We start from the raw sequence: 24,752 nt of genomic DNA, 5'->3' as shown, positions 1-24,752 counted from the left end.
TTCTTAAGATCTGAATTAACAAAATTGACTAAACTGTACAGCAAAATTTGTACTTTGGATCTGAGTAATGTCTTGGCTTTTTAAAGTAGGCGAACCATTCACATGCCTATTTAAATCCCATCCATATGAAAGAATTTGATGTTTTCTCTCAAGGTTGTGAAATACAAAGAAAGCCATGAGGTTTATATTTTTGGTGAAGAAATGCTGAATTTGCTTATTTCCATTCAGTGGTGTCCAGGATTGCTGCTGTTGTGTGAATATACGTGCAAAGTGGGAAGCTTAGCTAAACTATCCTGAGCAGATTTAGAGTTATAATCACGGTAGATGTTTGATAAGTGATGAATAAATATGTCAGCACCAAGTGTGTTTACCCTAATGACAGTTAAAGATTCAAGAAAGTAACATAATGATATTTTTTACTCATTCGTTTTTGAAATAGTTCTTTGTGATATTATTGTTACATACTGCAGCTGTTGTGTGAAAACCTGACTGAGGACACCTGGAGTTTTAGGTGCTGAAGTTGTTGATGAAAAGGCTATGGTATGTGTGCACTGCCTGAAGGCAGCTCCTTGCCTTATTGTCTCCTGGTGCTTCATCCTGAGCCGTATTCTTGGCAGCTTTTGTTTTTGTCACTGGTGGCTTTCCATTCCCTTCCACTCTCAGGGGCAGGGCAAGGAGGCAGATCCCAAATCTGCTTCAGCCAGGATGGAACTTGAACCCGTGCAGTTGGCGTTGGAATCGCCCGCCAACTATCTAGCCGACCACCGCCCCCCCCCGACAAAAAATGCCATATGATATGGCAAAATAAAAATGAAATAGAAACACGATATGAATTTAGGGTTAGGTGAAACTACACGCAAGAATGAATAGAATTTAGTTCCAATATATTGGACAGTTTCAAAAATTGCAACTCACTCAGTAAACCACTGGACTCTCATCCTAGATAATGAATTGGAATCTTTGTACAGGTACAAAAATGACAAATTTCTAATCGACTGAGCCAAGGCTATAGGATTAACAATGTTATTTTAAGGCGGTTAATGGCCCTATTAGAGTAGGGCACAGAAGAATTTAATGCAACTGTTTTAACCAATTTGTTCACAACAGGCCTCAAAGGTATTTTTACGGGCAAGGCTAGAGGTTTGTTCTTACTTTCTTGTTCAATTAATTGACGCAGAGATGCAACCATTATTTATATCCAGACTCAGCCTCCAGGGAAAATCCGTCCCCACGGAATATAGTGGGAACTGTCCACACTCGCACAAGCACACACACACACACACACACAGCACATACAGTGAAATGGCAATGCGTCAAACTGGGATCACACAAAATTCCGGTTATGTCGAAGTTGTTAACCACTCCTGCCAGCCGAATAATAAATCCATAAAACCATAAGAAATAGGAACAGGAGTATGCCATACAGACCTTCCTTCGAGCCTGCTCCACCACTTAATAAGATCATGGCTGATCTAACACTCACTGAGTCCGCTTTGATTTGATTTGATTTATTATTGTCACATGTATTAACATACTGCGAAAAATATTGTTTCTTGTGCGCTATACAGACAAAGCATACCGTTCGTAGAAAAGGAAACAAGAGAGTGCAGAATGTAGTGTTACAGTCATAGCTAGGGTGTAGAGAAAGATCAACTTAATGCAAGGAAGTCCATTCAAAAGTCTGACGGCAGCAGGGAAGAAGCTATTCTTGAGTCGGTTGGTACGTGACCTCAGACTTTTGTATCTTTCTCCTGACGGAAGAAGGTGGAAGAGAGAATGTCCAGGTGTGTGGGGTCCTTGATTATGCTGGTGCTTTTCTGAGGCAGCGGGAAGTGTAGACAGAGTCAATGAATGGGAGGCTGGTTTGCGTGATGGATTGGGCTACATTCAAGACCTTTCGTAGTTTCTTGCAGTCTTGGGCAGAGCAGGAGTCATACCAAGCTGTGATACAACCAGAAAGAATGCTTTCTATGGTGCATCTGTGAAAGTTGGTGAGAGTCGTAGCTGACATGCTAAATTTCCTTCGTCTTCTGAGAAAGTAGAGGTGCTGGTGGGTTTTCTTAATTATAGTGTCGGCATAGGGGGACCAGGACATTCCTGCCTTCTCTCCATAATCCTCAATTCTCTTACTGATTAAAAACCTATCAATAACAGTTTTGAAAATGTTCAAAGAATCGGCCTCCACAGCTTCCTGGGGTAAAGAATTCCAAAGATTGATGACCGTGATAATCTGAAATTCCACACTGGGAACTCCAGATGAGCTGAACTTGTCCAAGTTCGTCATATAACCGTACTGACCAATCAGAGCAGAGTTAGACCATTTAAAGGTGTGAAATTATGGAGCTCTGAGATTGAGATCTCACTGTGAGTGTGACTAAACCTGTGAGAGGCTCAAAAGAGTTGTTGATCAGAGAGAAAGTGAAGCTGATACAGCAAGCGGAAACCACAAAGCAGAAAGCGAAGGAGTGGGAGATTCAGCCAGCAAGCCACCTTCTGCTAATCTGCTTCAAGGCTGCTCGAGGTGAGAATGTTCCCATGTCCAGCCCAATCCTGTAGGAATGGGGAGTTGCCCTGGCAAAGAAGCTGGGCCACAGGAGTTCACCGGCAGGGATGTATGCTGGACCAATTCAAGGCTAGGGGGCGATCTTACCAAAAAAATTCTAAGTGCTGAAAGAGCATGAAAATAGAAGAGAATTGCACCCATTTTTTTCGGTGAGCTCTCAGGCAGAATCTTATGGCACATAGTGAAAAAAAGAGGCAAAGTGTGATCCATGGCAGTAGGGGAATGGACAGAGTCTATTCTTGCTGGAAAGCCAGCTGCTCACACTAATGGGCGCTATCGCATATGCGCAGATCTCTCTGTGTTCTGCTTGATCCCTGGCCTCCCTGAGTGATCTCCCCCCCCACCCCCATTCCCCTGGAAATTATCTCAATACCCCCTCATCGCTGGCCAATCGTCACCCCGATACCGGCCCCAGCCGATAGCCTCCTGGGCTCACAGTCAATATTTAACTAAAGATCTAAATATTGAAATCAGCCTCATGCCCTTCCCTTCGCGGACATGAGGCTGATCATGCTGGAAATCCGGTGCCAGTAAGATCGTCAGAGGTGAGAAACCGGGCACGAACCTGATTTTTTGCCTCTCTCACGATCTTACCAGCTCACCATACCAACCATCGACCATGACGAGCCAATAAGCTCGCCCCCATTATCTCCATCCAGTAAGCAGCGAAGGTGCGATGGTTACGGCAACAATGACACATCATCGGCTCCAAAATTATCTCACCCACTTCTTCAACAAATATGCACCGTGAGACATTTTTAGTGTGGATGACATCAGACTGTTTTATTGTCTTTTGCAAGATTGCTTTTTGATGTTTAAAGATAAAACATGTCATAGTGGAAGGTGGAACGAGGAACATGTCACTGCTGTGTACCCCGCCAACATGGATGGCATCAAAAAGCTGCTGCTTCCTATGATGGGAAAGTCCAAGGAGACACGTTGCTTCGTGAATGTTGACACACTACCCACGCAGTGCAAGGCAACAAAACCACCTGGATAACCTCCAGCATTTCTGAGGTGTGGATCAGGAAAGTGAACAAAACTTATCAACGAAAAGGAAGATTGTCATCATTACAAACAACACCAAAAACACATTTGAACAAAGAAAAGTACAGCACAGGAACAGGCCCTTCGGCCCTCCAAGCCTGTGCCGATCATGATGCCCTAATCAAACTAAAAAAATGCCTTCTGCCCTGACTCGGTCCGTATCCCTCTATTCCCTCGCTATTTATGCACTCATCCAGATGCCTCTTAAATGTTGCTAGTGTGCCTGCTTCCACCACCTCCTCTGGCAGCGCGTTCCAGGCACCCACCACTCTCTGCGTGAAAAACTTCCCCCGCACATCTCCCTTAAACTTTCCCCCTCTCACTTTGAATCTGTGCCCCCTTGTAATTTGACTGCATTGATGGCATGTTGGACTATATCGTACACGTCTGAAGACAACATGCTAAGCAGAGAAAGAATACGGAGCTTTTCCGGAGATAAAACCCGAACTTCTTACAACCGGGATCCCTGTAACCAATCTAGCCTTTTGCAAGGTCAGACCATTGGAAGGTGTGGACAAATTGAATGAAGACTTTTTCACACATTTACTGTCGTAGGCGGGGGGGCGGGGCGGGGGGGGAGTGTGGTGGGGGAGGGGGTGGGGGTGGGGGGGGTGTCAAGAGGCGACCCCGGAACGAATGCATATGCTTGCCAGATACAGAGGTGGGCCGGACGGAAAGCCTGCCTCTGGCCCCTGGTACTGTGTTTAAATTTTTAAAACATTAAACCAAAAACATCCTTCCAACCCCACCACTTCTCACCTCCCCACATACTCCCTGTGCCCCATTCATGTCAGCCTATGATCCCCACCCACCCCCTATGGCCCCATAATATCTATGCCAACTTAGTGCACCTCTACCCACCCCCATTGCTCCAACATCGTCTATGCCAACTCAGTTCCTACTCATGCCAACCCATGCTCCCACCCGCCACCCTTTGCCATTACCCCCTCCATGCCAACTTGCTTACTATCCTTAGCACTACCTGGGCAGTTCTGTCAGCTGGACATCTCTTTAACTGTTCCTTGTCAGATTTTGTAAATTGAGTTTGTGTCTTTATATGCCCTGTTTGTGAACAGAACTCCCACTCACCTGACGAAGGGGCAACGCTCTGAAAGCTAATGGCTTTTGCTACCAAATAAACCTGTTGGACTTTAACCTGGTGTTGTGAGACTTCTTACTGTGTTTACCCCAGTCCAACGCCGGCATCTCCACAGCTTGACAGCTGGACAGTTCCTTGACAGCCTAACGGTTTCAATGAGCTTGTGCATAAAAAGTGTGCAACAAGTCAAGGGTGACTTGATGTGGCTCAAAGTAATAAAGGATTTATTGCCAATGATAAATAATTATCCACAACAAAGGGTCAGACAGAATGAACTATGCAACTACACAACACTCCTCCCTAGGTCCAACTGCAGATCCTCGTGGACACGCGCCCTTGCACCTGATTGGCTCAGCTTCTCGCCTCAACAGTCCATAGGGTCCGTCCTGATCACATGGCCCTCAGGAAACACCCACTTAAAGGGGCCACACTACCCCACTCCTTCCCCACTCCTTCGTGCATTTATCTATAGATGAAACAAGAAGTTCAATAACATAGGCAAACAAATTACAAAAGACATCAGGAATGACCCAAGTAAACTCATCATAGGTTTAGTCAATCCGGGGACTTCTGGATCCTGGTAAAATATCTCAATTATGTGCTAGACTCTTCTGGAAATGAAGAATCATGTCAGATAGATGCAAAAAGGAAACTCATCAATCCAAGGTTGAGATCCTCCTCGGCAGCTGCTTTCTCCTCAGTTACGGAAACCACTGGTTACTCCAGATCCACATTTACAACCGGGATCCCTGTAACCAATCCTGGTGAACTCAAATTTACTGCAGGGGTCATCTGTTGATTTGATTTGATTTGATTTATTCTTGTCACATGTATTCGTACAGTGAAAAGTATTGTTTCTTGCGCGCTATACAAAGCATACCGTCATAGAGAAGGAAAGGAGAGAGTGCAGAATGTACTGTTACAGTCATAGCTAGGGTGTAAAGAAAGATCAACTTAATGCGAGGCATGCCCATTCAAAAGTCTGATGGCAGCAGGGAAGAAGCTGCTCTTGAGTCAGCTGGTACGTAACCTCAGACTTTTGTATATTTTTCCCAACGGAAGAAGGTGGAAGAGAGAATGTGAGGGGTGTGTGGGGTCCTTAATTATGCTGGCTGCTTTGCTGAGGCAGTGGGAAGTGTAGACAGAGTCAATGGATGGGAGGCTGGTTTGCGTGATGGATTGGGCTACATTCTCAACCTTTTGTAGTTTCTTGTGGTCTTGGGCAGAGCAGGAGCCATACCAAGCTTGATGCCTTGTATCAAGCACTGCTCTCCTCATCAGAGGGTCTAGATGCTTTTGACATGACAACCTTGTATCTCCACAACATAGGAAATCACTCTTGTTCTTTCCTCAATCTTACCAGCCACCCATGCTGGTCGTGCTACAAAGTTTCTGACCATGACTAAATCCTCAACTTGGAAAACTCTGTCATTCTTCTCTGAGTCGTGATTTTCTTTCTGGGAGGCTTGCCGAGCCTCCACCTTCCCGGACATATCTGGGAATATCATATCCAACATTGTGTTCTTAAGTCCAAAGATGTGCGGGTTAGGTTGATTGGCTATGCTAAATTGACCCTGGTGTTAGGATTAACAGGGTAAATATGTGGGGTTATGGGAATAGGGCCTGGGTGGGATTGTGGTCGGTGCAGACTCGATGGGTCGAATGGCCTCCTTCTGCACTGTAGGGATTCCATGATTCTAAACTGCGCCCCATTAGTAGACTAGCTGGCATGACCCCCATGGCCGCATTTGAAGTGGTGTTGTAGACAACAAAAAACCGGCTATACATTGAGATTAGAGACCTATTGACTTGTTTCTTCATCGATGCCTTGAACATTTGTACAGCAAGTTCCGCTAACCCATTTCAGGCTAGCTGGTAGGGTGCTGATCTAATGTGGTGAACACCATTTGATTTGACACATTTTTGAAATTTCTTCGCTGTGAAGGATGTCTGACACTAAGACCTGCGGGATACTCCTCAATTTGTCAATGGTGGCAGTGGTGGTTAAGAACTTGATTAGTTGGGCATCCAACCACTTGGGAGTGTGCATCCACTAATATAAGAAACATACGACCCAGAAACGGCCCTGCAAAGTCGATATGTATTCTTGCCCAGGGTCTGCCTGCCCACTCCCAAGGATACATATTCACTGGCGGTGGCAAAGCCTGTTGGACTTCACAACTGGGGCATTGACTAACCATCCTTTCTATTTCTTTATCGATGCCCAGACACCAAACATAACCACTGGCTAGTGCTTTTATCCTGCTTTGTTCCGGAACTCAGTCAGACAATTCCTGTAATAAAAGTCATCTCCCTTGTGGTGGAATGATAACCCTAGTCCACCATAACAGTACCCGGTCTTCACAGGTTATCTCCACCTTTCTGTGTTGGTCAGGTTTAAGCTCTGACTTATCATCCTGCTACCCTTGCATCACCATCTTCTTAACTTTCAATAACACTGGGTCTCTTTCTGTCCACATCTTTATGTGTTGAGCTGAGACTGGCAAAGTCCCTATCCGGTGCAGTGCCAGCACTAACTCTTGTGGGACCGGTGGTGATGCTACTGTCTGTGCCAAGGGCAAACGACTGAGTGCATCCACATTTGAGATTTATGCCCCTGGTCGATGCTGAAACGTACAATTGTAAGCTGCTAACAAGACAGCCCATCTCTGCACCCGTACAGAGGCAATTGGTGGCACTGGCTTATCTTCTTTTAATAAACCTAACAACAGCCTGTGGTCTGAAATGATTGTGAAATGCCACCCATAAATGTATTGATGAAACTGTTTGACTGGATAAATGACTGCCAAACTTTCTTTATCCATCTGGGAATACATTTTTTCCATATCTGACAACATTCTTGACTGAAAGGCAATTGACCTTTCTACTCCATCAGGCATTCTGTGGGACCAAGTTGCTCCCACTCTGTAGAGGTTACTATGTTTGGTTTGGTTTGATAGAAGTTCACCAACAATGCCGACCCGACGACGGCAGCGCCTGCTTAATTTTTGTGAATGTCTCTTTCTGGTCTTCTCCCCACATCCAATGTTGATGTTTCTTTAACAGCTGGTGGAGTGGGGCTAAGGCGGTAGACACATTTGTAAAAATCTAACATAGTAATTCACCATTCTGAGAAATCACTTTAACTCTAACACTTTTTTGGCTGTGGAACCTCCTTTGTGGCTTTAACTTTATCTTCCAAATGATGTAAACCCTTTGTGTTGACCCCAAATCCCAAATGTGTAATTCCATCTGCCTGGAAAGTACATTTCTCCCATTTCAACCTGACACCTGTTTCTTTAAAACTTCTCAAAACTTTCTCCAAGTTTGACCTGTGTTCTTCAGGTGAAGCTCCTGTAATTCGAATGTTGTTGAGATAAACCAGTACATTAGGGAAGTCTTGTAATAGGCCATACGTAAATACGGTGCAGAAGGAGGCCATTCGACTCATTGTGGCTGTACCGACAACAATCCCACCCAGGCCCTATTCCTCTAACCACATGTATTTGCCCTGCTAAACGTCCTGACACGAAGGAGCACTTTTGCATGGCCAATCAACCTAACCCACACATCTTTGGACTAAGGGAGGAAACCGGAGCATTCGCAGGAAACCCACGCAGATGCGGGGAGAACGTGCAAACTCCACACAGTCACCCAAGGCTGGAATTGAACCTGGGTTCCTGGCGCTGTGAGGCAGCAGTGCTAACCACTTTTCCATCGTGCTGCCCATTCCATTGCATATTGGAAAATGGCGCATGCTGATGAGGCTCCAAAAGGTAAATGTACATACTGGTATAAACCCCTGTGAGTGTTGATAGTAACCAACCTCTGTGAATCTTCATCCGACTCCAGCTGCTGCTAGGTGTGCCTGAGGTCTAACCTGGTATATTTTAAACCTCCAAAGATGTGCAGGTTAGGTTGATTGGCCATGCTAAATTGACCTTAGTTTTGGGGGGATTAGCAGGATAAATATGTGGGGTTATGGGGATAGGGTGGGATTGTGGTCAGTGCAGACTTGATGGGCCGAATGGCCTCCTTTTGTACTGTAGAGATTCTATGATTCTAGCTTGGTTTAGAGGTCCTCAATTCTAAGAATGCGGTACCTTCTATCTGAGTTCCTCTGTTGACTGTTAGTTCATAATCCCCACAAATTCTTACAATACGATCTGGTTTGAGGAGAGGGACTATGGGTGCAGCCCAATCAAAGAATTATACAGGTTTTATAACACCTAATTCTTTCAGTCTTCTGAGCTCGAATTCTACCTTGTGATGACGTGCAAAAGGCACTGAGCGGGCCTGAAAATATTTAGGCGGAAGAACAGGATTCAGATAAATGTTTACATCCTGATTTACATGTATGGATTTTTTAAGTATCATATAAAATAAAAGAACAAAGAACAAAGAAAATTACAGCACAGGAACAGGCCGCTCGGCCCTCCAAGTCTGCACCGACCATGCTGCCCGACTGAACTAAAACCCCCTACCCTTCCGGGCACCATATCTCTCTATTCCCACCCTATTCATATATTTGTCAAGATGCCCCTTAAAACTCACTAACGTATCTGCTTCCACTACCTCCCCCAGCAGCGAGTTTCAGGCACCCACCACCCTCTGTGTAAAAAACCTGCCTCGTACATCTCCTTTAAACTTGCCCCTCTCACCTTAAACCTATGCCCCCTAGTAATTGACTCTTCCACCCTGAGAAAAAGCTTCTGACTATCCACTCTGTCCATGCCCCTCATAATCTTGTAAACTTCTATCAGGTCGCCCCTCAACCTCCGTCCTTCCAATGAGAACAAACCAAGTTTCTCCAACCACTCCTCATAGCTAATGCCCTCCATACCAGGCAACATCCTGGTAAATCTTTTCTGTACCCTCTCCAAAGCCTCCACATCCTTCTGGTAGTGTGGCGACCAGAATTGAACACTATATTACAAGTGCGGCCTCATTAAGATTCTATAACATGACTTTTCAATTTTTAAACTCAATACCCCGGCCGATGAAGGCAAGCATGCCGTATGCCTTCTTGACTATCTTCTCCACCTGTGTTGCCACTTTCAGTGACCTGTGTACCTGTACACCCAGATCCCTCTGCCTATCAATACTCTTAAGGGTTCTGCCATTTGCTGTATATTTCCTATCTGTATTAGACCTTCCAAAATGCATTACCTCACATTTGTCCAGATTAAACTCCATCTGCCATCTCTCCACCCAAGTCTCCAACCGATCTATGTACTGCTGTATCCGCTGATGGTCCTCATCGCTATCTGCAAATCCACCAACCTTTGTGTCGTCCACAAACTTACTAATCAAACCAGTTACATACAGCAAAGGTCCCAGCACTGATCCCTGAGGAACACCACTTGTCACAGCCCTCCATTCAGAAACACACCTTTCCACTGCTACCCTCTGTCTCCTAAGATCGAGCCAGTTTTGTATTCACCTTGCCGGCTCACCTCTGATCCCATGCGACTTCACCTTCTACACCAGTCTGCCATGAGAGACCTTGTTAAAGGCCTTACTGAAGTTCATGTAGACAACATCCACTGCCCTACCCTCATCAATCATCTTCGTCACTTCCTCAAAAAACTCGATCAAGTTATTGAGACACGACCTCCCCTTCACAAAACCATGTTGACTCTCACCAATACGTCCACTTATTTCCAAGTGGGAGTAAACCCTGCCTCAAAGAATCCTCTCCAATAATTTCCCTACCACTGACGTAAGGCTCACCGGCCTGTAATTACCTGCATTATTCTTAAACAAAGGAACAGCATTGGCTATTCTCCAATCCTCTGGGACCTCCCCTGTAAGAAGTCTCACAACACCAGGTTAAAGTCCAACAGGTTTATTTGGTAGCAAAAGCCACTAGTTTCAAAAGCTAGTGGCTTTTGCTACCAAATAAACCTGTTGGACGTTAACCTGGTGTTGTGAGACATCTTACTGTGTTTACCCCAGTCCAACGCCGGCATCTCCACGTCATGGCTACCTCCCCTGTAGCCAGTGAGGATACAAAGGTTTCTCTCAAGGCCCCAGCAATTTCCTCCCTTGCTTCTTTCAGTATTCTAAACTGATATTATAAATTGAAAATCAATATTAAAATAATATTACTTTGGTGTGACTGGTTTTAATTTGCACTAGAACAGGTTTATTAGAAATAGCTGGAAAATTAATGGCTTGAAAAGAGCCCTTTAGAACGACAGAGATGTAAATGCTGCTGCTAAACATATGGTACCGATCACACATCAAACTGTTGACATGAATTACAGACATCGGCTGCAATTCACCCGAATGAATTCTACTGGGAAAATTGGTACATTCCCTCCTAGCGCTGGCAGCGCTACTGAGGTGGGATTCAATGTCTTTAAACCTCAAAAGAATGCCCCCATGTGAAGCAAATGCATCAGGTGTGAGGTTCCCGAATAGATGATCAGGTGACATTCAAGCACACTTCCTGCTTTTCCTTTTTTCTGAATAATTGAAGGAAGAATAACCCAGTCTCACATTAATGCAGGAAGCATTTCATCTTAGATCTTTTATGAGGCTAATCTTTTTGAGTTATAACTGTGGATTTATCTCTGACAGCCTCCACTGCAGCAAGAGCTGAGAAAAAAACCATTGGAGCCTGGAAATGAAATGCTCCCCAGAAATTTAGTTCATTACGAGACTAATTAGATGTTCCTGGCAATGTCCATTCAAAATATGTGATATCGCTGAATCAAACCTGTAGCTTTCCCCATGACAACTGCATCTTAACGGTTCTAGCTTTCACACATACCCATGATAATAGAATGAAAATAATTCTGAAATTGTACCTACGACAGGAACATCAGGGTGGCATAGGACATTAGGGTCTTCAGCTTGTATACAATAAAGCAGAGAGATTTGGATTAGCACATACAATGCCTCACGAGTTTCCAATTTCACCTAATCAAAGAAAGGTAATCATTCCCCACATAGGGAGGGAGAGTTACCTCACTACCAACCCCTCTTAGTGACCAGCTGCCCACCACCTCACTCATGGATGGTGAAAACGATGAGCAAACCATCATAAAAAGACTTGTATTCTTGTACGGCACCTTACCTAGTCCTCTGATGTCCCAGAGAACCATTGAATTACATTGACATATTATTAACAATTCTCAAGAAGGCAAACATTGATGAAGAGAAAGCAAAATTATGTTGGAAGAGTTTGCTGCTTTCATTCACAGTTCTCACATGTAGTATCCACCATGTTTGTTAAGTGTGGTATTGTCATAACTTTAAGATTAATTTCAGAGCCACAACAAAAGTCAAACTTGTGAAACTTCTGACAGTCAATGAAATATCAAATGAGCCAATGCTCAAATGGACAAGATTCTGTATCCCCATCCCTATGTCAACGGCAAAATTACTTTGACGTGTGATTTAACTAATATGAATGGTCCTTCTGAGGGTCTCATTGGATGAAGTGAGGAGATTGCCTGTATAAAATAATAGCAGAGGAGGTGGCCATTCGGCCCATCAGATGTCTGCCAACTGAAAGAGATTCATTTTTCAGCCCTTGGCATTAGCCCATAGATCATGACACTTCTAGGGAATAATAGTAAAATGGGCTATTATTTAAATGGTGAAAAATTACAACATGCTACTGTGCAGAGGGACCTGGGGGTCCTTGTGCATGAATCACAAAAACTCAGTTTGCAGGTGCAGCAGGTAATCAAGAAGGCAAATGGAATGTTGGCCTTTATCGCGAGAGGGATGGAGTATAAAAGCAGGGAGGTCATGCTGCAACTGTACAGGGTACTGGTGAGGCCGCACTTAGAGTACTGTGTACAATTTTGGTCCCCTTATTTAAGAAAGGATATATTAGCTTTGGAGGGGGTACAGTGAAGGTTCACCAGGTTGATTCCAGAGATGAGGGGGTTAGCTTATGAGGAGAGATTGAGTAGATTGGGCCTGTACTCATTGGAGTTTAGAAGGTTATGGGGAGATCTTATAGAGACATATAAGATAATGAAGGGGCCAGACAGGGTAGAAGCAGCGAGGTTATTTCCACTTACAATGGAAACAAGAACTAGGAGGCATAGCCTCAAAATACGGGGGAGTCAATTTAGAACAGAGTTGAGAAGGAACTTCTTCTCCCAGAGGGTAGTGAATCTTTGGAATTCTCTGCCCAATGAAGCAGTAGAGGCTACCTCGTTAAATGTGTTTAAGTCACAGATAGATAGATTTTTAACCATTAAGGGAATTAAGGATTATGGGGAGCGGGCGGGTAAGCGGAACTGAACCCACTATCAGATCAGCCATGATCTTATTGAATGGCGGAACAGGCTTGAGGGGCTAGATGGCCTACCCCTGCTCCTATTTCTTATGTTCCAATGGACTTATGTTAGTGGATAACCATGCGCTGAATTTTTCAGAAGCTTTCTGCCACTACCCGACTGCTCTGCTCCGCCCCCCCCCCCCCCCCCCCCCCACCCCTCATCACCCCACCCCACCTCCCCCAATCTCTGGTTAAACTAATTTCCCCTCAACTCTCCTTCAATTCTTCAGCCTGGCACGTTTTATCTATGCCCCTGGTGACCCCTCTGCTTTTACAAATAGGTACTTAATTTCCACTCTGTCAAGACACCCTCATTATTCTATGCACTTCAATTAAATGTTCCCTCAGCCACCTCTATCTCAAAGATAAAATCCCCAGCCTATCCTTGTGCATGAATCACAAAAAGTTGGTCTGCAGATGCAGGAGGTAATTAAGAAGGCAAATGGAATTTTGTCCTTCATTGCTAGAGGGATGGAGTTTAAAAACAGCAAGGTTATGTTGCAGCTGTATAAGGTGCTGGTGAGGCCACACCTGGAGTACTGTGTACAGTTTTGGTCTCCTTACTTGAGAAAGGATATACTGGCACTGGAGTGGGTGCAGAGGAGATTCACTAGGTTGATTCCGGAGTTGAGAGGGTTGGCTTATGAGGAGAGACTGAGTAGACTGGGACTGTATTCATTGGAATTCAGAAGAATGAGGGAAGACATATAAGATTACGAAGGGAATAGATAAGATAGAAGCAGGGAGGTTGTGAGCACTGGCAGGTGAAACCAGAACTAATGGCATGGGGGAGCAGATTTAGGACTGAGTTGAGGAGGAACATCTTCACACAAAGGGTTGTGAATCTGTGGAATTCCATGCCCAGTGAAGCAGTTGAGGCTATCTCATTGAATGTTTTTAAGGCAAGGATCGAAAAAATTTTGAACAGTAAAGGAATTAAGGGTTATGGTGTGGAGGCGGGTAAGTGGAGCTGAGTCCACAAAAAGATCAGCCATGATCTTATTGAATAGTGGAGCAGGTTCGAGGGGCCAGATGGCCTACTCCTGCTCCTAGTTCTTATGTTCTATCTAATCTTGAAGCTTGGCAGAGTTTTTTTAAAATACAGTCAAAGAGAAAAGAAGTAATATGAAGCTTTTAGGTTCAGTGAGACATTTTGCAGGCAAGAAAAGAATGACCATGGTTAAAAAAAAGTATTAGAAACCATATCTGCTTTCTAGGAAGGGTCAGAAACTTGAAAGTAAAGCTGCAGTGTTAAAAAAATGGGGCCAGACAGAACAGATGTGGTGAAAAGAAAAAGCTCTTCAGGCTTAATGAAGCGTGAACTGATTGTATCAACAATGAACTGTTTGATCTGCCCCAGCTGTCAATCAAAAAACATTTTGAGCAGCTAATGGACCATCAATCCCTTGTGTAAACAAACCTCGGGGTTCTCCCCTCTTTGACCAGCTCTGGACCTGTCACTCAAAGTACTTATAGAATCTCCAGTGCAGAAGGAGGCCATTTGGCCCATCGAGCCTGCACCGACAACAATCCCACCCAGGCCCTATCCTATCTCCGTAACCCCACATATTTATCCTCCTAATCCCCCTGATATTAAGGGGCAATTTATCATGGCTAATCAACCTAACCCACACATATTTTGACTGTGGGAGGAAACTGGAGCACCCGGAGGAAACCCACGCAGACATGGGGAGAATGTGCAAACTCCACACAGACGGTCACCCGAGGCCGGAATTGAACCTAGGCCCTTGACACTGTGAGGCAGCAGTGCTAACCATTATGCCACCGTGCCACCCAAAGAGGTTTCAGAGGAGCTGGGGCTTAACTGGGGATCTCCCTAATTAAGTTGATTGCTGCTGTCAATGACAGTGCTTCAAAGAGGTCCGGTAATGCCTGGGGCTTCTGAAATTAACCAAAGGCAATCCCCACTCTAGAATGGAGTGCTGCCGTGATTTTGAAGCCTTCCAGGTGTTCAGAGAGCATGGATGTTAATGGGACCAGGCCATTTCAAAGGGGTTACAGAACACAGACAATAATAAAGCATTTAACCAGAAAGGTGCCTGAAAGCACATCTTGAGAGTGTTTTCCACATTTTCCAGGGCAACAACCAGAAGTCAAACCACAAGAGCCCCATCCCAAAGAAGAACCCCAAGATTAACCCCTCCCCCCCAGCCTGAGTCCCCCAACATCCAGGTACACTGAAGGACACCCCTCTTCCTCCACCCTCTGCAGCCTGGCAGAGGAACCCATGAGCACCATTGAGGACAGTATTTACCTCCTCACCACCAGAGTCCACGGCCCCTGACCCCTAATTATCAGGGACAGGACTAACTGGTGTCTGCCTGACTTCCCGCTGGTGGGGGAACATCCTTGGAGGCCATTGAATCAGGCTTCCAGCGATCTAATTGCATTCAAATGCATTTAAATAAATTCTAATCAGGTTCTCACCCACTCTGGACCAGAACCTGATCTGGCCACATGCAACGGGCTGGGAGGCTCGCAACAGGTTTGACATCTGGCGAGAATCCCGATTGGGCCTCACACCCAATTCAGTGGGCCATTGGGAATTCCTGCCGGGGCTGGTGGCCCAGATAATCGCTCCCACTGGAGCAAAACTTTTAGTCCAACAACAACTCGTATTTATATAGCGCCTTCAAAGTAATTTGACACCGTTCCATACAAAAAATATAAGGTTCATGACCAAAAGCTTGGTCAAAGAGTTGGGTTTTGAGGAGTGTCTTGAAGGAGGAAAGAAGGGTAGAGAGGAAGACAAACTTAGAATTCCAGAATTTGGGGCCTTAGCTGCTGTAAAAATAGCCACCAATGGCGGAGTGACTGAAAATGAGCATGTTCATGAGGCCAATATTAGATATGTGCAGATATCTTGGAGGGTTGTGGGGCTGGAGGGATTACAGAGTTGGGAGCGCCGAGGCCCTGGAGGAATTTCAAACAGGAATAAGAATTTTAAAATGGTGGAGTTTCTGAAATGGAAGCCAATGTAGGTTAACAAGCAGAGGTGTGATCGGTGAACAGGACTTGATGCAAGTTAGTAAACAGGCAGCAAGATTTGGGTGTTTAATTTCCTAACTATGTTAGCGGTTGTGGGTTTTCACAAAAAGAAAAGGCGGTTTGCACACGTAGATTCAAATGAAGGAGATACAAAAATAGAAAATGCTGGAAAATCTCAGCAGGTCTGACCGCATCTATGGGGTGAATAGAGCCAACGTTTCGAGTCAGGGTGGGAAGGGACTGGACAAAAGGAGTGAGAATGGATTCATGATAGGAGGAAATGAGTTCAGTGGGGCAGGAACAGGCTGACACAATGAGCCGAGCGGGGCAGTCCTGCTTGTGGATTTTGGCTCACTTCTTTGGGCAGGAGTCCTTCCCCCCCCCCCCCCCCCCCACCCCATTCACCAGACCCTTTCACCCACCTCCAGCATTCCCCCTTCCACCTGGGTCCCTCCCTCTGGCCTCCTACTTGCTTTTGATCTTTTCATCGAGAACTGTTGGCGTGGCATTGGCCGTCTCAATTTCTCCGCTTCTCTCAACCACTCGAACTTGTCACTTTCCGAACTTGCTGCACCTTGCTCTCTCAGGTCCAACCTGACTTTGTCATCAAACCCACCGACAAGGGCGGTGCCATTGTTGTCTGACGTACAGACCCTGCAGCGGCCGAGTGCCAACTCTCTGACACTCTCTCCTTCCTCCCCCTGGACCATGGCCCGGCCACAGTTTCCAGGGCTGTCAATCACCTCATCTCCTCTGGAGAGCTTCTCTCCACAGCCTCCAATCTCTTAGTTTCCCAACCCCAGTCAGCCCGCTTCTGCCTTCCTCCCAAAATCCAGGAGCAATCACCTGGAATCTTTCTGTGGGAGTTAAATATATCTACAGATTATTTTGAAACTGTCATTATAAGTCAGGCATGAGATTCAGTTTAGCTTCAGATTTGTTAAATAAACCAAAGAAAATATATTTGTTCTTTAATGAATTTAATCATTATTTGATTTTAAAAATGTATTCTTCGCACATTAACTCATCAATATATACAGTTCCAATAAACATTATTATTTAAAGGTATTTTTGTACTTACTACTCAGCGAGGAATCTAGCAATCCCAACCTTATTGAACTCCTCCTTAAATTCCAGTAACTGACTCACTGCATCTTCAATATAAGTTAAAATATGCGTCTGGCCTGAAAGAGAAGATATTTATCGCAATCAAATTAAAGCAACCCTTCAAAGTTATTGCTATGGATAAATTTACAAAACAATTTTTGTTCTCACTCGACAAAATAAAAATCACCCCAAACTGATGCCACTTTACTTCTCAGAGGCGGCACAGTGGCACAGTAATTGGCACTGCTGTCTCACAGCGCCAGGGACCCAGGCTCGATTCCCGGCATGGGTGACTGTCTGTGTGGAGTTTGCACATTGTACCTGTGTCTACGTAGGTTTCCCCCAGGTGCTCCAGTTTTCTCCCCCAGTCCAAAGATGTGCGGGTTAGGTTGATTGGCCATGCTAAATTGCCACTTAGTGTCAGGAGGACTAGCAGGGTAAATACATGGGGCTACAGGGATAGGGGCTGGGTGGGATTGTGGTCAGCGCAGATTTGATGGGCCAAATGGCCTCCTTCTGCACTGTAGGGAGTCTGTGGATCTATGGATTCTTATCCAAATTCTATTTGGCTCAGTCTCTGCATGTTAACATGGACAGATACAGGAATCAGTGTTGAGTTTGAGCGTGATGCCATGTGCTACTGCGAATTAAATATAGACGACAAGGAAACATTACATCAAAAACAGCAACATCAGACACTAGAACTAACGCAATTTAACTAGCAACATTATATTTACCTGAGCTCCTCTTTTTAAAAACTCAAAAGCAAGTGAATTCAATGCATTTCCTTACTTTAAATTAAATCACATGGCTTATCTCAGGCATATTCTGTTATGGACAGGCTGTGTTCTTCCTTCTGTCAATAATCAGCATGTTTTGTATGAAGGAGGTATGTCCTTGGGGCTTTCCAATTAAACAGTTCAGCAGCAAGCTTTTGTGAGTTTCAAAATAAAGGTGGCTATTTATTCTCACACCTGAACTGAAGGCAACGGGCCCGATTTTACCATCAACTTGCACCCATTTTCGGGCATGAAAACTTGGTAAAGTCGGGCATGAGGCAAATAGCACAATCCATACCCACCTCAGCGCCGGTTCCCCCTTTACCAAGGCCCGAAAATGGCCGCGATCGGGACCGCGCCCGAAATGGGTGCGATGACCATTTAAATGCATTTAATGGGCTGCACTGCCAACCTTACCGGCACTTCCCCCTTTACCACCAGGTTCGTCCATCCAGAATCGGCGCAAAAGAGACATGCTCCATAAAAGTCCGATTCAGGCGCTCCAGTTAGTGAGGAGGTAAGTGCCAAACGTCCGATGGCTCCCTGCTTGAGATTTGGTGGGGGGGGGGGGGGGGAGGGGTCCGCTGCCACTCTGCCTGAGATCAGTGAGGGGGAAGGGGGGTCTGCTGCCATTCTGCGTGTGAACAGTGAGGGGGAAGGGGGGTCCGCTGCCACTCTGCCTGTGATCAGTGAAGGGGAAGAGGGCAGGGGGTTGCGATCGGTCTGGGTGGCGGGAGGGAGTGGGGGGATAAGGGGGTCAATAATGTTATGGGGATGGGGCAATGTCTGTGGGGGCCAGGGGGAGGCATTATCCAGCCCGGGAGTGATGTGGCAGGAGAGCCGCATTCTTTCTTTTTTTCTGCGCATGAGTGGTTGGAGGTGCCGATCGGAGCTGCAGGATTTCGGGCGCGTTACGCCCTACGCACAGACTTCTGCAGCGCGATTCAGAATCACTGATATTTTTTCAGGCAGCGTGCATATGGGGGCGCCTCAGAATGGATCTGAAAGTCGGATCTGAAACAAGTTATCTCAGTCTTTGATTTATAAATACCAACCGTCCACGTGGCAGGCCTGTGGATTCTTTGGTGTTTTTTATGTTTTAAAATGAAGGTCTTCGAAAGGGAAGGATTCTCTTTCTGTAAGCTCTGAGCTTTCTTGTAGCCAAATTTCTAAGGGGTTGTTTCTCAGGTGAAGTTTAATACCTGGTTAGATATTCTGGCTGCCTGGTGTATCACAGCTTTACTGAGTCCGGGTCACAGACTGGCCGAACTGATGGTTCCAAAGCTTTTGGTGGAACTGCCTGCAAACAGCTTGTGAATGTTAACAAGTGGACAGAAAGCATATCTCAATATGTGACTTTCACAAGTTCAAAGTCCTTTCCAAATAAGGGGTGGTGTTTATGTTGATAGCGACATCCTGTGTTATGTTTTAACAACTTTGATATTCACCCAGTCAAGTGGGGAGGCAATAATACAAGTGGTATTATCATTGGACTATTAATCCAGAAGCTCAGCTAATGTTCTGGGGTCTCAGGTTCAATAAAAAAAAATCTAGAATTAAGAATCTATTGATGACCATGAAACTATTGTCGATTGTCGGAAAAACCCATCTGGTTCACTAATGTCCTTTAGGGAAGGAAATCTGCCATCCTTACCTGGTCTGGTCTACATGTGACTCCAGAACCACAGCAATGTGGTTGACTCTCAACTGCCCTCTGAACAAGGACAACTAGGGATGGGCAATAAATGCTGGTCAGCCAGCGACGCCCATGTCCCAGGAATGAATTTTTTAAAACTTTGAATGGGGAAACCAACAAAACACAAAGAAAGGTTGATCGGGTCAATTAATTTCCATCTGCCAGCGATTGTGTTTCAATTTCTTCTTTTGTTCAAGTGAACCCTGGAGACAGGCAAACTGGAGATTCTATAGTCCCTTTGTGTTAGCCATCTTTAAACAAAGAGGTGTGTTGAATTCCTCAGATGGCTTTGAATGTCCATATTTAATTTGGTGTTTATTTGAGATGTATAGACTGTGGATCAAATACTAAAGGTCACATGATTTGCAACAGCCATTTTAATAGCTTATTTTTAAATGTTTGGCTCAAAGTTCATTACATACTGAGGCATGATAAAGCATAATAGCATTCTACAGTTTAATGTAATGGTATGGAGAACAAAGAATAAGATAAAAGAGGAAAATACTGAAATAAAAAGAAAGATATGCAGTTAAAGCTTTTTGTCTTGCACTTAGCAGGACAGATGCAAAAATGCCAAATTTCAAAGGGAGCAGCAATTTATACCACATGAGAAAAGGGTGCTGGACAGTTGGCAAGAGAACTGATTCGTCAAAATGTTGCCATAGAGAATGCATCTGGGAACTACCTTACCCCACAATAGTTTAATATAAGAAATGCACAATGCCTAGACATGTTCCTTTTTGTTGCAGAGGACAGGTTCCTGTGTATGAATATCTATAACAAGTGTAAATGAGCACATTGCAAGGCCAACTGATAAACTTAAATTGGTTGTTTGTGGAATTCTTAGCACGCTCTTGGCAAAAAGGACTGTGGAACAGTCAGCTCTCCTATTTCTTTACTCAGAAAGTTGCTGTGATCTGCAATGCACTGTCCAAAAGCATAGTGGAAGCAGATTCAGTCATTATCTCGAGAAGTAAATTAGATAAATGTTTGAAGGGGGGGAAAAAAACAACAGGGCAATTAGCGGCATGGTCACACAGTGGTTAACACTGCTGCCTCACAATGCCAGGGACCCGGGTTCAATTCTGGCCTCGGATCACTATCTGTGTGGAATTTGCACATTCTCCCTGTGTCTGCGTGGGTTTCCTCTGGGTGCTCTGATTTCCTCCCACAGTCCAAAGATGTGCGGGTTAGGTTGATTGGCCATGCTAAATTGATCCTAGTGTCAGGGGGATTAGCAGGGTAAATATGTGGGGTTACGGGAATAGGGCTTGGGTGGGATTGTGTCAGTGCAGACTCGATGGGTTGAATGACCTCCTTCTGCATTGTAGGGACTCTATAAAAAAACTGAGGAGTGGATTTATCTGGTTAGCTCTATGAACAAGCCAATGGACTGAATAGCCTCCTGCTATGCTATGGTGTGCAACGATGCAGAGTTCAACCTCATCAGGTCAGTCGGAGGGCGAGACTGAAGGCTTTAGATTTTACTCCTATCGTATAAGTGAGTTTGAGGTGAAGGCTTTTGAAATGAACTATTTGTTTGAGAGTCATAACTACAGACGTGCTTCTTTAGTGTTTGACCCAAGGCTGGTAAAACTAACAAATAATTTCCTCAAAACACGGTTTTTAAAAAATCTTTCATTTCCCTCGAATAAATTGATGGGCCGTGCTCTCTAGTTATTTGGTGTGAAGGTTTATTCTCTTCAAGATTGGTTGCAGCTGCTTTTTCAAATAAATTTAAATTGATTTACATTCAGAATTACAGTAAAAAATATAAAATATGGTGCTGCATTAATCTCCCATCTCTGCACAGCTTGATTGAGTGCTGTAATTCCATATTATTAATACATTAATTTCTTCTGCCTACTAACGAACCATCTGGAGATCAAAGAGACACAACATAAATTAACACAAGCCACAAGCATCGTGGTGCAGGTAGCAGCAGGACATAGATTGAGACAACATATGGTTTTACATCAACATCACATGAGCAGTCACCTGCCACCAAGGAAGTAGCTATCCCATTGATCAAAAGTAAATTGGAGCTGCTGTCACTGAGACAGAGGTCAATGAGCAGGTGGGTCCAGAGAGGCTCAGATGAGTAAGCAACACAAGGGTAAAATCAGCGTGCTCCCTCTCCCTTTAATCTCAGTAAATCAACTCCTGGTCAACCTCCTGCGATGAGTGTGAGTTGCCATGGGCTGTTCCTGCCGCGGAGCACGCAGAATCCTCGGCACAGATCCAGGAGAACATGTTCCTGGCTGTCAACAGGAGGAGCATGTTCCAAGGTGGGGGGTGGAAGGCACGGACTTGAACCAAAAATCCTAGAGAATGGGGAAACAGCCCTTTCAATAATTTATCTAGCCATCCCATTCAATAATTCATCCAGCCAGTAATCATACAGACAGTTACAAGGGATAGGTCGTACTTGAAATCAATAAATGGGCAGCAATTTCTTTACTACTTAATAACAACACCACTCTCTTCGGGAATACTTAAAACATCCTATGGTTGCATTAATTGTTGCACATATCTAGTTCATGCTGGAAGTGTCAGATTCTGACGGAAACAGGAGTGTTTCTCCCCAGAGAACAGCCAGGTTTTCTGTCCAGATCTCCTGATACTTTGACCACAAAAAGCAGAGGGGCATATTTTGTGCCATCAGACCCGAGGAGCAAGGCCCAAAGACACCAGTAAAGCTGGCTCCACAGAGATTGGGGAGCCTTTTTTAAAGGGTGCCTCAATCTCAACATTAACAGATAGTACAGCCCCCCCATTCGCAATCAATGATCGATGGCAATCTCCTCCCCTCCCCCCATCAATGTTCAATGGCAGTCTCTCCCCTCCATCATCACCCTGGCTCCTGGTCCCATTCCCAGGCCCCTTCCATTGTCAATGCCAACCCGGTGTGGTCATCTTGACTGCTTAAGACCAGTAGTGATTCCTGCCAGTGAGATGTCATGCTGGTGAGGAGGGGGCGGGGGGGGGGGGGGGGGGGGGGGAGGAGACATACTGTGAATCCAGAAGGTGAGGCATTATGTGATTTCGGCATATCTAAATCTATTTAACTTGATGGGTAGTCAGATTCACACTGGTCATGAAAATGATCATGTTACTGGCAGGGGCGGGAAAGATCTCATTCTGAGATCTCCTTGGTGCAAATCCCATTATGGCCCTCTCACGAAAGTTTCTGGCCATAATGACATTTGCGCTTACAGTTAACAGGCCCAGAAAATCACTTCCCATGTATTTTACAATGTAACTTCTAGTTTTAGTAATATAACTTTTAGTGTAGGTTAAAAATATCAGAATACAGGAATTACAGAATAGCACACTTAGCTCAGGAACTGGAGATGTGTGCCGGAAGTTTACCGCCTCACCTGCCCGAGGCTTGTAAGATCCCGCCCCGAATCCGGGGTGGGCGTGCTGGTAAAATTCTGGCAGTGATGTCTGCGTTGCTTGCAATAGTGCAGTTCAGATAGATGTTTTTGGTTTTGGGAGGTATAGATAAATTAGTTTTAAAAATTCAGTGAATTCTGAAAGGCTAAAATACCTATTCACTTCATCAGATCAAAGAAGAAATAGATCTCATCAGATCAAAGAAGAATAATTAACCTAAAAGTTGGTTTGAATACATTGCAGAGCAGGCTATGTCATTTTGGAGATTGGTGGAGGCGGAAGTTCAGGAATGTTCTGCGGTTTCAATTCATGTTGGCATTTGTTGAGAGTTAATTGCAGTTTGAACCTCATGTGGTTTGCAGCTTACTGAAAGAAGATAGCCAAAGTAAAGGACAGGTAAATGGACCTGCACTGTAAGCAGAGTAACAAACCAACCTCATCATTCACCATGTAGAATCTGAGGCCAAATTGCAGTTTGAATTTTGTGAGGGAACAAAAGCTGTAAGATTGCCTAGTTTGAAACTGGTGGAACAATCTACAGTAATCCCTACAAAATCCTGTGGTAAAAAAGCAGCAAACACCGCTTGCAAGATAGCTTGCAAGAATTGAAAAAGTAACCAGAACAAGGGACTGAGGCATCCTCAGCAGAGGTAGCAAATGAAAGTCTGACAATTGCTGAAACTGAGCAGAATTTAAGTTTCTGGAGGACTGTGATTTTTTCCGACAGAAACAAATAACTAAGATCGGTGCGCCTTATAAAAAAATCCTGGGAAAAGTGAGAAGTAAACCTGAGGGCATAACATACAAAGTTATAAATCATTGTTAATAGTGGGTTCTTGATATAGTTATCTTATATATATTGAAGTTGGTTTTGTTCAAAAGAAGTTGAAATCTTGTGGCGTAGTTCTATTGGTTAAATGAGGTGTTCGGATTTCTCTTTAAACGTAAACATCCCTGGCCGGATGGTAACGTACTTAATCAAGAAAGAATTAAATGTTCAATGTTAACAAGGTCAATGTTGGTACAAGATATCCTCAGTACTCCAGCTGGGATGCAGTGTACTGTGATTTCAAAATTGGACCTTCTGATTCAGAAAGCATCATTTCTTTGTATTCCAAAATAAGCTGGTGTTTTCTGGACATTTTACAGCTGACCACTCAAATTTAGGAAGTAATATTTACAAACCAAATCACCCACATCAATAAGTTTGGACTATTTTTTCTCCTATAAAATTTACAATATCAAGATATGCATGGTGAACTCTCATTTGTTGCTTCAGTCAGCAAGATTTTCATCTGCTTCTCTGCTCTTGAAAGCCCATCATAAACCTCTTCAACTTGTTATCTATTCACCCATCTTCATAAATCTCCTCTAAGCCGACATCTCCAATCATCTCCTATAAGTTCTTTCCTACTTACTGCTCTATACCTAGCACTCCCAAAGTGGAATGCCTTGGGACATATTGTGCTGTTGGTGGTGCATTAAAATGCAAGCTGTTCTTGCTGTTGAAGGTTGATGAGCAGTCAACTATGCAAGACATTTTGTGATCAGGGCTGGCAATCGGTTTCCACTGTGAGAGAAGATGGGCAGACCTCGTAGATGTACATCAGTGCATTCTTAGTCCAGCTGATGGCCTTTTGAGGCTTGAGTTGCAAATGTGGTCAAAGTTGGAACATAAGAACCTGGATATTGAGTCTCAAGTCAATGATGTTAGAAATTACAGGATATATATTCTCAAGCACCTGAAG

At 44.5% G+C, this 24,752-nt stretch overlaps 1 protein-coding gene across 1 annotated transcript in view; it reads right to left on the bottom strand.

Annotated features, from left to right (window-relative positions):
* Window positions 1–24,752, bottom strand: part of cstpp1 (centriolar satellite-associated tubulin polyglutamylase complex regulator 1) — a 285,867-nt gene that overhangs the window by 203,988 nt on the left and 57,127 nt on the right. The window contains exon 2 of the mRNA XM_078221049.1: window positions 17,105–17,207. Within this exon, the coding sequence (XP_078077175.1) occupies window positions 17,105–17,207 (103 nt within the window). The remainder of the gene's footprint in view (window positions 1–17,104; window positions 17,208–24,752) is intronic.

The sequence above is a fragment of the Mustelus asterias genome, chromosome 9 (genome assembly GCF_964213995.1).
Source record: "Mustelus asterias chromosome 9, sMusAst1.hap1.1, whole genome shotgun sequence".
Lineage (NCBI taxonomy): Eukaryota > Metazoa > Chordata > Chondrichthyes > Carcharhiniformes > Triakidae > Mustelus > Mustelus asterias.
Note: the sequence above shows the minus strand (reverse complement) of the source record. Positions and strands in the feature narration are given on the sequence as shown.